The sequence below is a fragment of the Hyperolius riggenbachi genome, chromosome 2 (genome assembly GCF_040937935.1).
Source record: "Hyperolius riggenbachi isolate aHypRig1 chromosome 2, aHypRig1.pri, whole genome shotgun sequence".
Lineage (NCBI taxonomy): Eukaryota > Metazoa > Chordata > Amphibia > Anura > Hyperoliidae > Hyperolius > Hyperolius riggenbachi.
Window position 1 is genome coordinate 293,664,892 of NC_090647.1, and position 13,990 is coordinate 293,678,881.

The 13,990-nt window shown below is 43.4% G+C and overlaps 1 protein-coding gene and 1 long non-coding RNA gene across 2 annotated transcripts in view; one reads left to right on the forward strand and one right to left on the reverse strand.

The window, feature by feature from the left end:
• LOC137546460 (uncharacterized) overlaps positions 1 to 1,307 on the forward strand; it is a 44,347-nt gene extending 43,040 nt beyond the window's left edge. Inside the window, exon 3 of the long non-coding RNA XR_011026261.1 lies at positions 1,082 to 1,307. This is a non-coding gene — a long non-coding RNA (uncharacterized lncRNA). The remainder of the gene's footprint in view (positions 1 to 1,081) is intronic.
• Positions 1 to 13,990, reverse strand: part of RLF (RLF zinc finger) — an 86,335-nt gene that overhangs the window by 7,779 nt on the left and 64,566 nt on the right. The window contains exon 7 of the mRNA XM_068268951.1: positions 1,888 to 2,029. Coding sequence (XP_068125052.1) covers positions 1,888 to 2,029 — 142 coding nt within the window. The remainder of the gene's footprint in view (positions 1 to 1,887; positions 2,030 to 13,990) is intronic.

The window sequence follows — 13,990 nt, forward strand, 5'->3', positions numbered from 1 at the left end:
TACAGTAGAATCCCTTTATAGTAAACTCCAAGGGACCAGGAAAGATTTACTATATCAGAAGTTTACTATATCAGAATTGGTCACACATTGTATATTTATACAGATGCAGTTGCTGGGACCCGAGGACTGAGTTTACTATATCCAGAGGTTTACTATATCACAGTTTACTAGAACAAGATTCTACTGTAAATATGGTGGCCTCCATATTCTTTTCACTTCAGTGTCCTTTAAACACCAACCCCCACTGCTAACCTTAAGCACCCCCTCATGGCTAACCTTCACCTTAACCTTTGATTATTTGCATTGTTGGTTTGGTTATAGACATGTTTGATTGTATTCTTTTTTTTCTTAAAGGACATCCGAGGTGAAAATAAACTGATAATATACACAATTGTATCTATCCTCCTAACGCCCCATCTAAATGATACGATTCTTTGTGCGATTCGATTACGATTCTATTTACGATCCGATTAAATGCGACATGTTCGATCTGGATCCGATTCAATTCGCCATTGTTTTGCAATGGCAAATTGAACTGATTCGAATTGAATACCGATCGGACATGTCAGATTTAATCGGATCGTAAATAGAATCTTAATCGAATCGCACAAAGAATCGTATATCGAGTAGATTGGGCTTAAAAATGACTTTTCTTTAGATATCAGCAAGGCTTGGTGTACAGAGGCGCCAGAGTAGAATAAAAACGTTTAAAAACCGTCTAAAAGAGGGGGATGTTCAGGTGGACTTACCTCCCTCAAAAATATAGAACTCAATTATGTCACAATATATCAATACAAAAAACGTTTTATTCAACTCCACTTAGTGCAACGCGTTTCGCAGGTGTGGTCCTGCTTCATCAGGCAAACAGGAGTATAACTCAATGGGTCTAGATGCAGAAGTGAGCGCCTCTGTTCTTTAGATATCCTGCAGTATTATTTTATATTGAAATCTATTTTTTACTGTTTCCTTGTCTCTGCTCAATGACATTGAAGTATGCCAGAGCTCAAATTTATGAACAACTGACTTTTATATATATATATAAATATATATATATATCTATCTATCTCTTTCCTGCTCGCAGAAGCTATTTACTGACAGGAGAGTATTGTTGAGAAAAAAGTAAAAAAGAAGAAAATCGGCACAAGATGAGGATCTGGCAGGTCGGGAGATGCAGGTGCAGGATGCAGTTGTGCCTCCAGCGAGACGTAATGATCAAATCTGCTGCCTCTGAAGAAGCGGGTACTCCCGTGAAACAGCTGTAAGGCTAGATTTTGCATGTATCGTTGAAGGTGTTGGGAGTAATTAAATAGGTGACTTATCAGCAATTGGTGCCCGGCTTTATCCTCCTTTTGTTGTTTGACTGACAGGAAAGTGTTTTATGGCTGAAATGCCTCATCAGTGAGGGTTACACTATAGTCCAACCCCGTCCCAACCCGTACAGAAACTGTCACTTGCATTCCTGAAGTTTAACGCTTTCAGGTAGAGAAAGGAAAAAAAAAAAAAAAAAAAAAAAAAAGGAACACAGCATATTCATTTGTGTGCTTGGCACTGTACATACAAAAGTCTATCTCATGTCACCTCGGTTGTCCTTTAAGCTGACTTTATGGTACTACACTTCTCAGATCATAGAGGAGCTATTTAGTAGTCTCTGTCTTATTGAAAAAGTTGTATACAGACAAAGCTATGTTATCCAAACATTTTTAATTTTAAAAAAATCCTGGGGATTGGGGGTCAATGGAAATGTAAGCATATTGTCAGTTTTCAGGAAATTTTTAATGACAGGATCACCCCCCAAAAAACCCCAAAAAAAAACAAAACAAAAAAACTTTTGCAGTAATATTCTATGTTAATGGCAAATTGTATAGAAAAATATGACTTTCCATTTACCTCTGTATGCACAACTTTAATGAGAAAGAAGAGGTGCTGACGAGTCTTCGCAATCAAACCAAATTGTCTACATCTTTCGAGAAAAGTATTTAAACAAGGATCAATTCTTCGCTGAAGTTTACTCCAAAACAAAGTCAGCTCCCTGCAAAAGAAAGCCCATGTAGCACTTATTTAAATTAAATGTCTAAATAGATAAAGTATTTGTTGTTTGATCACATTTATAGCCAGTTTGTAGCTGGGTACAATTCATGTCTATTCAGCTATATGTAGCCACAACTGTTGCACACCTACCAGCAGCTGCATGTGATAACAGCTGCAAAATCTCTAGCTGCTGTTGCTGATAACACTTTTAGTGCCAGACAGTCCTTATTGCTGGACATACATAAGCCGATTTGAGCTGAGAGAATTGTCATATCAAATAAGTGCAGGTGGTTACTAAATACATTTTGCAGTGAAAAGCAAATGTGGTCACTGATATAGTTCGCCCAAATCTCATACAGCTAGGAGTTTGGCCAATCAAAATTGACAGGAAGTTCATTTGATTAAATTTCAAGTTACATACAGCTTACACAAATTTGCATCTCATTGCCCATCTGTACTGAAGAGCAGTCATCTACAAGTGTGATAAGTTTGAACATACTGTAATTGACAATCAGCTTCTGAAGACTGTGCTGCAATGAGAGTACTGTGAGAGAAACTGGAAGGGCTCTATAAGATACAGAGCCTTCCCTCTCCTTAGGTACGTATTTGTTTTTTTTACAGGTTTCCATTAGCTTTAACCACTTGCCGACCGCACGCTTATACCGTGCGTCGGCAAAGTGGCAGCTGCAGGACCAGCGACGCAGTACTGCATCGCCAGCTGCAGGCTGATTAATCAGGAAGCGGCTGCTTCCTGTCAATTCACGGCGGGGGGCTCCTAAATGTAAACACAAGCGGAAAATATCCGCTTTGTTTACATTGTACGGCGCTGCTGCGCAGCAGCGCCGTAAGGCAGATCACCGATCCCCGGCCAATCAGCGGCCGGGGATCGCCGCCATGTGACAGGGGACGTCTCGTCACTGGCTGCACAGGACGGATAGCGTCCTGTGCAGCCCCGATCACCGGGGGGACAGGTAGGAGAGGGAGGGGGGTGAATGTCGCCGCAGAGGGGGGCTTTGAGGTGCCCCCCCGCAACTAGCCTGCCCACCAGAGCGATCAGACCCCCCCTGCACACCATCCCCATAGGGTGGAAAAAAGGGGGGCGATCTGATCGCTCTGCATGAAACCTGATCTGTGCTGGGGGCTGCAGAGCCCACCCAGCACAGATCACAAAAAATAACGCTGGTCCTTAAGGGGGGGGGAGGAAAGGGGGGGTCCTCAAGTGGTTAAAGGACATACGAGGTGAAACTATCTTTACTTACCTGGGGCTTCATCCAGCCCCTACAAGTCATTCTGTCCCTCGCCACAGCTCCGGTCTTCTACCATCTCCCAGGATCGGCGACATCAGGATGGGTCAGGTCTTCTGTGCCCGCGCTGATCGCGATCACACCCGCATCACCTCAAGTGTACTGTGCCTGCGCAGACGCAGTACTCTTTAGGTGATGCAGGCGAGTTCGCAAGTAGCGCAGGCGCACAACCGTGAATGCGGAGAAGACCCGAACCTCACTGGGGTCGCCGATCTTCACAGGCTGACAGCGGGAGACGGGAGAGGACCGGAGCAGCGGCGAAGGACAGAGTGACTCGTAGGGACTGGGAAAAGACCCAGGTAAGTGAAGATAGTTTTAATGCCTCACCTAGTTTGTCCTTTAAAGAACACCTAAACTGAGAGGGATATGGAGGCGGCTACATTTATTTCCTTTTAAACACTGCAGATTGCCTGGCTGTCCTGCTGACCCTGTGCCTCTAATACTTTTAGCCATAGACTCTGAACAAGCATAAGCAGATCAGATGCTCAGTCATACAGCACCCCCTGATGGTCTGTTTGTGAAAAGGAAAAGATTTCTCATGTAAAAGGGGGTATCAGCTACTGATTGGGTTCTTGGCCGGGGGTTTCTCATTAAAGGACCTCGGTCACAAAAGTCTTAACATGTAAAATACATGTAAAAATATGCAAATAAGAAGTACGTTTCTTCCAGAGTAAAATGAGTCATAAATTACTTTTCTTTTATACTGCTGTCACTTACAGCAAGTAGTAGAAATCTGACAGAACCAACAGGTTCTGGACTAACCCATCTTCTCATGGGGGGTTCTCTGAGTTTTCTTTATGCTTAAAAGCACAGTGAATGGCAGTTGCTCCAGCCAACTGCCAAATAAGTGCGCAGCGAGCAGGGAGGCTGGCCAGCATCATTGTATAAATATTTTTCAGGAAATGTCTTTATAAAAAATAAAGGCCATGCTGAGAATCCCCCATGAAGAGATGGACTAACCCAAACCCTGTCCGTAATGTTATATTTCTACTACTTACTGTAAGTGACAGCAACATAGGAGAAAAAGTAAGTTATGGCTCATTTTCTCTGGAAGAAATGTACTACTTATTTGTATGCGTTTTAAATTAAGATTTTCGTGACAGTTCCTCTTTAAGTCAGACTGGATTTACCAAATGCTTGTTTTAGGTTTGTGATTCGGACACTACTGCAGCCAAAGAGATCACCAGGGCTGCCAGGCATTGTTTAAAAGGAAATAGATATAGCAGCCTCCATGTCCTTCTCATTTCAGGTGTCCTTTCAATTCACATTTGCTTCAGTAAACCACCTGTACTTTTGGAATCTTATATCAAATTTCCTGGTGTGTAGGCAGCATTAAGTAGAGACTACAGCAATACTTACTAGTACTAAACACTATCAAAAAGCATTGCATGCGTGAAGCATATGCGCAAAAAAGTGTTCATAAATATAAAATAGGGATAAGGATCAGTCACAGAATAATAATGACAATCTTCTCTACACTCAGGATTGGATACACACAAAAAAAAAAAAAAAAAAAACCCACAAGAAATATAAGATGAAAAGGCCACTTATGGATTTAATATTTTTTACAAAGTTCTGATTGGATTTAACCACTTCCCAACTGAGGGGTTTTACCCCTTCAGCATCCGAGCAATTTTCTCCTTTCAGCGCTCCTTACATTCATTCGCCTATAACTTTATCATTACTTATCGCAATGAAATTAACTATATCTTGTTTTTTTCGCCACCAATTAGGCTTTCTTTAGGTGGGACATTATGCCAAGAATTATTTTTTTCTAAATGTGTTTTAATGGGAAAATAGGAAAACATATGGGAAAAAAAACATTATTTTTCAGTTTTCGGCCATTATAGTTTTTAAATAATGCATGCTACTGTAATTAAAACCCATGAAATGTATTTGCCCTTTTGTCCCGGTTATAAAACCATTTAAATTATGTCCCTATCACAATGTTTGGCGCCAATATTTTATTTGGAAATAAAGGTGCATTTTTTTCAGTTTTGCGTCCATCCCTAATTACAAGCCCATAGTTTATAAAGTAACAGTGTTGTACCCCCCTGATATAAATATTTAAAAAGTTCAGTCCCTAAGGTAACTATTTATGTATTTCTTTTAATTGTACATTTTTTATTTTTTTTTTAATTACAAAAAAAAAAAAAATGGGGAGTGTGGGAGGTAATGAGTTAATTTTTTTGTATAAGTAATGTATGTGTGTGTGAAAAATAGTTTAGGGTGTAGTTTACTATTTGGCCACAAGATGGCAACAGTTTAATGCGACCTCCAAGCTTCCTTCCGGAAGCTTGGAGGAAGTACAAAGAGGCTGGTATTTTTTTTTTTTTTTTTACAATGATCGAGCTGCTTAGCGAAAGCAGCAGATCATTGCGGGGGCAGAGATCAACGAACGGGAATGTATTTTCCCGTTCATTGATCTCCGGGCGAGCGGGCAGCGGCGTGCACGATCGCGGGAGTGCGAGCGGGAGAGCGGACATCGGCGGTAGCGGCGGTAGCGGCGGGGGGTGCATATATCTACGCTCCGGGCGGGGAAGTTAAGTCCAAAGGAGCGTAGATATACTGTACGGCGGCGGGGAACCAGTTAAATAAAAAATAATAAAAAAAAAGTAGTAGTGATCTGGGCAAATGCTTCAGGTTCAGTTTTGCCGATGGCTTGGACATGTATGACCGCCAGTTGCACTGGGACACTACCATTTGAGGATGTGACAGAAGCAGCCAAATGAATTGAGGCGTTCAGAGCAGGGCTGTGGAGTCGGTCCAAAAATCCACCGACTCAGACTCCTCAGTTTAGGATGACTCCGACTCCACGACTCCGACTCCTCTAATTTGCATATTACAATTTTGTTGATTAAAAGTATGCAACACGAAATTCGTCTCTTAACTGCCAACGCTTAGGAATTTTACAAGACAACTGAAGTGAGAAGGATATGTAGACTACTATATTTATTCCCTTTAGACTAAAACTAGTCCTTGGTAAGAGTACTTGTAAAAGGTACAAACCGGAACAAAGAACATCTATCAGGCCCTAGGCAATGTAACTGTGGGTACATGTAAGAATGATGTGCAGGTACTCTGCAGGGGAATAAGGAGATTGTAAACAGACAACACCTCTGTGTTCAATGTGCACAGCATTCTCAGTGGATTCCCTGCAGCTCTGTGGGGAGTGCATATGTAGAGTATAGTACTACTGTGTAACAAAGTAAACCTGAGACAGATGAAATTAAAGTTTTATACATACCTGGGGCTTCCTCCAGCCGCCTTCAGGATAATCAGTCCCTCGATGTCCTCCTCCACCACCTGGATCTTCTGCTATGAGTCCAGGTACTTGAGCCAGTCAGGCGTAGTGCGCATGCACACACTCCGCCGCCAGGAGCATACTACACCTGTGCAGCACTATTGCGCAGGTGCAGAATGTTCCTGGCTGTGGGAGCGGCATGCGGCCGGACAGCGCTGACTGGCTGAATTACCAGGACTCATAGCAGAAGATCCGGGTGGTGGAGGACAGTGAGGGACTGATTAGCCTGAAGGGGGCTGGAGGAAGCCCCAGGTATGTATAAAACTTTACTTTTCATCCGTCTCAGTTACCCTTTTATTTGTAGTCACCAAACCAAATTTTAATAACATATCACATTATTTGATTTCATCAGCAAAGGGAGTGCATACATTTGCATAAATCAGCATCAATGCAGATTTATTTCCATCTCATTGACCATCTCTATTAGTGACACAGCTACACATCAGGCTTTATTCTTACAGCATAGATGTTATTTAGTATATATAAGAGATTCCTGTGTACACATCATATATACAGTCACAATCAGATATGTATATCTGACCTTAAAAATACGGGGACTGCTTTATTGAAGCAGCACAAGTAACTAATTTTGACTGGTTTATTTCATTTTTGTGGACTAAGCACAGCTATTACTGTATATATACACATTATTTTAATGACCATTATCTGAGAAATAGAACATTTTATCATATTTTCTATTTTAATTACAGTTACAAATTCATTAGGAGTCGGAGTATTTTTTCCCGACTCCAGGCACCCAAAATTGCCCGACTCCACAGCCCTGGTTCAGAGACATACTGTCCGCTCAAATACAGCTAAATGCAGTCAAATAGATTGGGCAGTGTGTCATGATACAGATGGACAGTGAACCAAAACATACAGCCAAACAACCCAGGAGTTTATTAACCATCTTAGCGGTATAATACAGATATTAGAGGCGCCCTGGTGTGGTATAAAAGCATCTAAAAGCAGTTTAAATGAGAAAATGATTTTGAGGTAGCTTACCTCAATGACGAAAAACTCTGTTAGCAAAAGTTTTTATTAGTAGCCAGGTATAGATGCCCACAGTATAGGTTAGCTACGTAGGTGCCACCAGTATGTGTTAATTAGCTAGGTGCCTGCAGTATAGGTTAGATAGGTAGATGCCCCCAGTATAGGTTAGATAGGTAGGTGTCTGCTGCATAGGTTAGGTAGGTAAGTGACTGCTGTATAGGTTAGGTAGGTAAGTGATTGCAGTATAACTTATTAGGAAGGTGACTGCAGTCTAGCTTAGATAGGTAGGTGCCAGTATAGGTTAGATAGGTAGGTGCCTGCAGTATAGGTTAGATAGGTAGGTGCCTGCAGTATACATTAGATAGGTAGGTGCCTGCAGTATACATTAGGTAGGTAGGTGCTGCAGTATACATTAGGTAGGTAGGTAGGTGCTGCTGCAGTATACATTAGGTAGGTAGGTGCTGCTGCAGTATACATTAGATAGGTAGGTGCTGCAGTATGGGTTAGTTAGGTAGGTAGGTGCTGCAGTATAGATTAGGTAGGTGCTGCAGTATAGATTAGATAGGTAGGTGCTGCAGTATAGATTAGGTAGGTAGGTGCTGCAGTATAGATTAGGTAGGTAGGTGCTGCAGTATAGATTAGGTAGGTAGGTATGTGCTGCAGTATAGTTTAGGTAGGTAGGTAGGTATGTGCTGCAGTATAGTTTAGGTAGGTAGGTAGGTATGTGCTGCAGTATAGCTTAGGTAGGTAGGTATGTGGTGCAGTATAGCTTAGATAGGTAGGTGCTGCAGTGGTGGTGGGAGCGGCATAATCATAATCACTCACCTTTCTTCAGCAGAATAGCTGATCTCACGCTGCTTCAATGTACTTCCTTTCCCGGCATCTGTCTCAGTAACAGCGCCCCCTGTGTTGACATGCGGAACATCATCACAGGGGGGCGCTGTTACTGAGACAGATGCCGGGAAAGGAAGTACATTGAAGCAGCGTGGGATCGGCTGAACGAAGGCGAGTTATTATTATACCCGCTCCCACTACCTTTGCGCCCAGCTCCTGCCGCAACAATCCAGCACCCCGGGCGATTGCACGTATCGCACGCACATAGAAATGGGGCTGAACACATGCAACACGTTTCACTGGTCTGAAGCCGCTTCCTCAGGCCAATAAAAGTGCCAAAGTATATGAAAGATCTAGCAAAGAGAGGCTCCCTGTGCTAGATTTTTCATATAGTTTGGCACTTTTATTGGCCTGAGGAAGCGGGCTCAGACCCGCGAAACGCGTTGCCTGTGCTATTAATGAAAACCTTTGCTAACAGAGTTTTTCGTCATTGAGGTAGACTACCTCAAAATCATTTTCTCATTTAAACTGCTTTTAGATGCTTTTATACCACACCAGGGCGCCTTGAATATATGTATTGTGCAATTATACCCCCATACCTCACTCTTTTGAGGGGTGGAGACAGAATACACATGGCCTCGACCACGGTGGTTATCTGTCCCCTTTCTTTCACCAAGGAGAGCGACCGCAGCCAGGTCCCTAGTGACCACCCCGAGTGGAGTCAGGTTTATTGTCTCCACCTGCTTCCTGTGGTCGGGTGCCCTCCTGCAACCCATCTTTGTGAGTAGTATTTCACTTTTTACCATTGCCAATTGTTTTGACATACTACACCATTGGGCTCCCACTTTTTTCTCCTGTGCCTTTTTCCTAGAGGGTGCCCCCACACCCACATCCCACAACCTTAGCGGTATGGATGAGCTCAGCTCGTCCATTACCGCCGCGGTGGATTGCTCAGCCCCCGGTGGGTCTTTTTTGTACAATTTTTTTTAAAACATGCAGCTGGCACTTTGCTAGCTGCGTGTTTAGTTCAATTGCTGCAGCTGATCCGCCGCTACGCGCCGCAAAAGAGGGCCCCCCAGCGCAAACTGGCCAATCACCGCCAGGCTGCGCTCTGGAGTGGATCGGGAATCCCCCTGATGTCATTCCGATCGTTGCCATGGCGACGAGGGAAGCCCTAACAGGAAATCCCGTTCAGAGCGGGATTTCCTGTTGGGTATGAATGCCGGCTGCGATCGGAGGGGTGGGAGGGATGCCGCAGGGAGGGGGGAATCATGTAGCTAGCCCTAGACCATGTCTGTCTGGGTTTGATGAACGATCTTGATGAGGCCGAACTGGTCACAATAGAGGAGGATATTGTTAAAATCACTGCGGAATTGAACCCTTTTTCTGAAGAAACACTATATAAGAACAGAAATGAGTTTTTGAACAGCCATATTAGAAAATACAATAAAGACCTAGTCATCCTGAGAGATAAAAAAAATATATTTAATGATTAGCTTACAAATCAGGTCAGGCTTATAGGTGGGAATCCCGGCCAAATTTTCCAGCAAGACCGAAGGGACCACAACCTAAACAAAATCCACGACCTGTGGACACGGCAGAGGAATCAGATTCCTCAGCAGCAAGTGGTATCTCGACCACTTCGGGCTCAAGTAGTAACAATTCCAACGTATTTAGATGTAGGTACCCTACCCGTTCTTAGGACAGGGACAAAGAATACCCTAAGAAAGCACCTAAAGGTGTGAAAAATAAATCAAAATGTACCCAGCCAATGGAGGAGGGTGCGGAGGCAATTGGGTGTGCGCCTACACAACAGTCATCGTCCTCTGCTGCGTTTTTTTTTTTTTTTTTTTTTTTTTTAGAGTAATGCCGCCCCACCGGGGCTACATTGCTCCTGTTATTTTGGAAACATTGGAGGCCTACAGCCAACATCAAACCGATGAATTACAGGTGATTAAACTAACAGATGAAATCATCCCCGAGGCGGTTAAGAAACTGTTGGGACGGGGTTTGGGCTTCTGCCCACCACAACAACTCAACCGATTTGAATTTGTTGTTGATCTGCATTTGTTCTGCAGAAAATTGTTTTTTCAATCAACCATACGTGGTCGTACAGTGTCCGCCCCATCGTCACGATCACTTACTTTGACACCATCTATTCCAGAACTACCAGGCGCAGGAACACATTCTTCCCTCAAGCTGTCCTCCACCTGAACTCCACATCCTCCCTCCATAACTGTCCGCAGCGCCTAGTCCCTAGCCAATGCTCTGATCCCTGATCTCTCACCACTCTGGGCAGTACTGCCCCACACTCTAGCTACTAGTGCCCTCAATGAACTGTTCCCCAGTTTCTAAAATGCATGCTGCTATACCCATCCCATTGTATATACCTGTCTGTTCCTGTTCTGTCTGTCATGTAAAGAAATGCCTATGCCATGTGTACCACAACCAATTCCGGGCACGACAACTGTCGTACTTGGCGAATAAAGTCAATTCTGACCAAGTGATCGTGACGTTCTGGAAGATCTTAATATTTTTACGCATTGAAACAGTAATGTGTAAAAATGTATGTGTTAATGTTTCTGCACTAACGGGAATGCGTAAAAATGTACGCAATGTGTCCCTCCGACCTCCGAGGTCAGCAAGCTGCCAGCGGGGGACTGGAGCAGCAGTCAGTTACTACGGGGGCACAGGATGGCTGCATGGGGCTGGTAGAAACCCCAGGTAAGTGAAACTCATTTTTTTATTTTGCTTGGATATTCCCTTTAATATTTGAAAATAATTATGTTTATTCCGAGGAAGATGCTGTTACAAGTGTGGATGCGCCCCTTTTTGCACTGGCCCCTATGTATACAATGATCAATAAACAATTCTTTAGCCATTCGAACCGATTTCCTCCTATTTCAAGTAATATGGGCCTACGCTGCTTTGTTAGAGCCGTGGAGAGGGGCATTGCCACCCTCAAGAGTGGCTGATGAGGGGATGTCAAATCTGGGAACAGATGAATGTGAGGCCTTAGACATTATTTCTAAACGACATGATTGGACGATTAAGCCCTCCGACAAAGGGGGCAATGTCGTCATTATTTCTACTATGGATTATAGGGCCATGTGCCTGAACATCTTGGACCGAGGGGAGTGCTACGCGAGGGTCTCCGCATCGAGGGCTGACCGATGCAAACCTGAACTCTTTTTCATCATAGACAAAGCACTGAGAAAAAATATAATCGATGAAACTGTGGCACTGTATCTTAAGGTGGGGGACCCTGTACTACCAACCTTTTATGCACTTCCAAAAGTGCACAAATGCCTCACGAACCCACCTGGCCACCCGATCGTGTCGGGCAAAGGCTCATTGACAGAATGTGTAAGTATATACATTGACAAACACCTGCAGGGTCTCCAATCTTACATTAATGATACTACACATCATCTACGGGTCTTGGATGGCATACAAGTCGCGGGGACTTTATTGGTTTCCCTTGATGTCAAGTCGCTCTACTTGAGCATTGCCCACAGCCCCGGTGTCAAGGCGGTGGCGGATTTTCTTTGCAAACTGGGTGTGCAGGATGCTGCGCACAACTCGTTTGTTTCAACTGTGAGTTAAGAGTACGTCGAAATTGCTCTGATGAGGAGACCTTCTTACAGGAGGCACAGGAATTACGTAATTGTCAAGGATAAATTGCTATAAGGATAAATATCTACGAAGGGCCTTTAACAGTGCCCGGAGTAATAAGACGCAACCTGCTGCAACAACGGTATTATCGCCGTGATAATATCAGCGTGTCATCCTGTTTTTGCACGCGTTACTGTGCGCAGCGTCCTGCACTAAAAATCATTCTGAGCAGACATTGGTATCTGCTCAAGAATGACCCAATAATCGACCCGCACATACCGTCAAGACCCAGTTTGACATTTCGCAAGGCTAGGTCCTTGCGTGACGCTCTGGTGCGCATCCATTTTACAGGATTAACCCCCAAGAAACACTGCCCGGTGGTGGGGACATTTGCATGCGGAGGGTGTGACTTCTGCCGCTTTATACAAGTAGGCAAATATGTTGAGTTGTCCAGTGACAGGGGACTAACCTTGTCACACTTTGTCAATTGCAAAACCAAATTGGTAGTTTACCTATTGCTATGTCAATGTGGTGCTTTTTATATTGGCAAGACAAAAACGGGCACTATGAACGGATGTCTGAACATATATCTACCATTGAAAAGGGTGACATACAGTCCCCTGTCGCCAGACACATCACATCCCACCATAATGGTAATGTGAGAATGATTAAATTTGTTGGCTTGGATCATATCCATCCCACGATCAGAGGGGGTAATTGGAAAAATCTCCTGCTGCGCTGTGACTCCAGATGGATTTATAATTTAAAGGCATGCTCTGACCCGGGTCTAAACGAACAGTTCAATTATGCCCACTTTTTGCCTGTATAGGTCTGTTCTGCCTGTATATATTGATGTTGATGTGGCGAAGGTCGCCCACTTTCACAGCATGTGCTGCTGCTACTAACATTGCTTGGCTTGTATGAAGACTTAAAACTGCTTAAGGGTACTAACCAAACTCTCTACCTTTGAATGTGGTCTGCTGCTGAGGCGAAATTGTTCCCCTTGGGAGCATTGAAAGTCTAAATGCCATTTGAACTTTGCCAGTAAAGCCTTCCTTGATCTATTGCAGTGTCCCTGCTAATGTGCTGCAGTCCACGGCCGTTGTATGTGTGGTTTTGTGGCGAGTGAGATTGGTGGTTGTGACGGGGTGACCATCCCATGCTATTTTTAACCACTTCACCACTGAGGGGTTTTACCCCTTGAGCACCAGAGCAATTTTCACCTTTCAGCGCTCCTTCCATTCATTCATCTATAACTTGATCATTACTTATCACAATGAAATTAACTATATCTTGTTTTTTTCGCCACCAATTAGGCTTTCTTTAGGTGGGACATTATGCCAAGAATTATTTTATTCTAAATGTGTTTTAATGGAAAAATAGGGAAAAACGTGGGAAAAAAATATTTTTCATTTTCCGACCTTTGTTTTTAAATAATGCATGCTACTGTAATTAAAACCCATGAAATTTGCCAATTTGTCCTGGTTATAAAACAGTTTAAATTATGTCCCTATCACAATGTTTGCGATAATTCAGGTTGGAGTGAGCTTGAGATGTCTCCCAGTGCAACACTGCTGAATATATGCAAATTAACCATTGTACCCTTAGAAGCTAAACACACCTCCAGAATCGCTGGAATGCAATGTTGTGTCAGCTTGTTAATTTGTACAGCGCCATAATAATCCAACATGCATACAGACGGTTTCGGATTGTTTGATCCTCATCAGTGCATGGCATGGATTAATTTGGCTCTATGCAGTAGGGCTTGTAACACTGAGAGGCACAGACTAACCAGCAAGCTCATGGTGACCCAGAACTCATTGAAGCAAACCCAGCATCTGGTGAGGTCTTTGATTTCAAGACTTCAGGCTGTCATTGCCAGCAAAGGGTTTTCAACCAAGTATTTGAAATT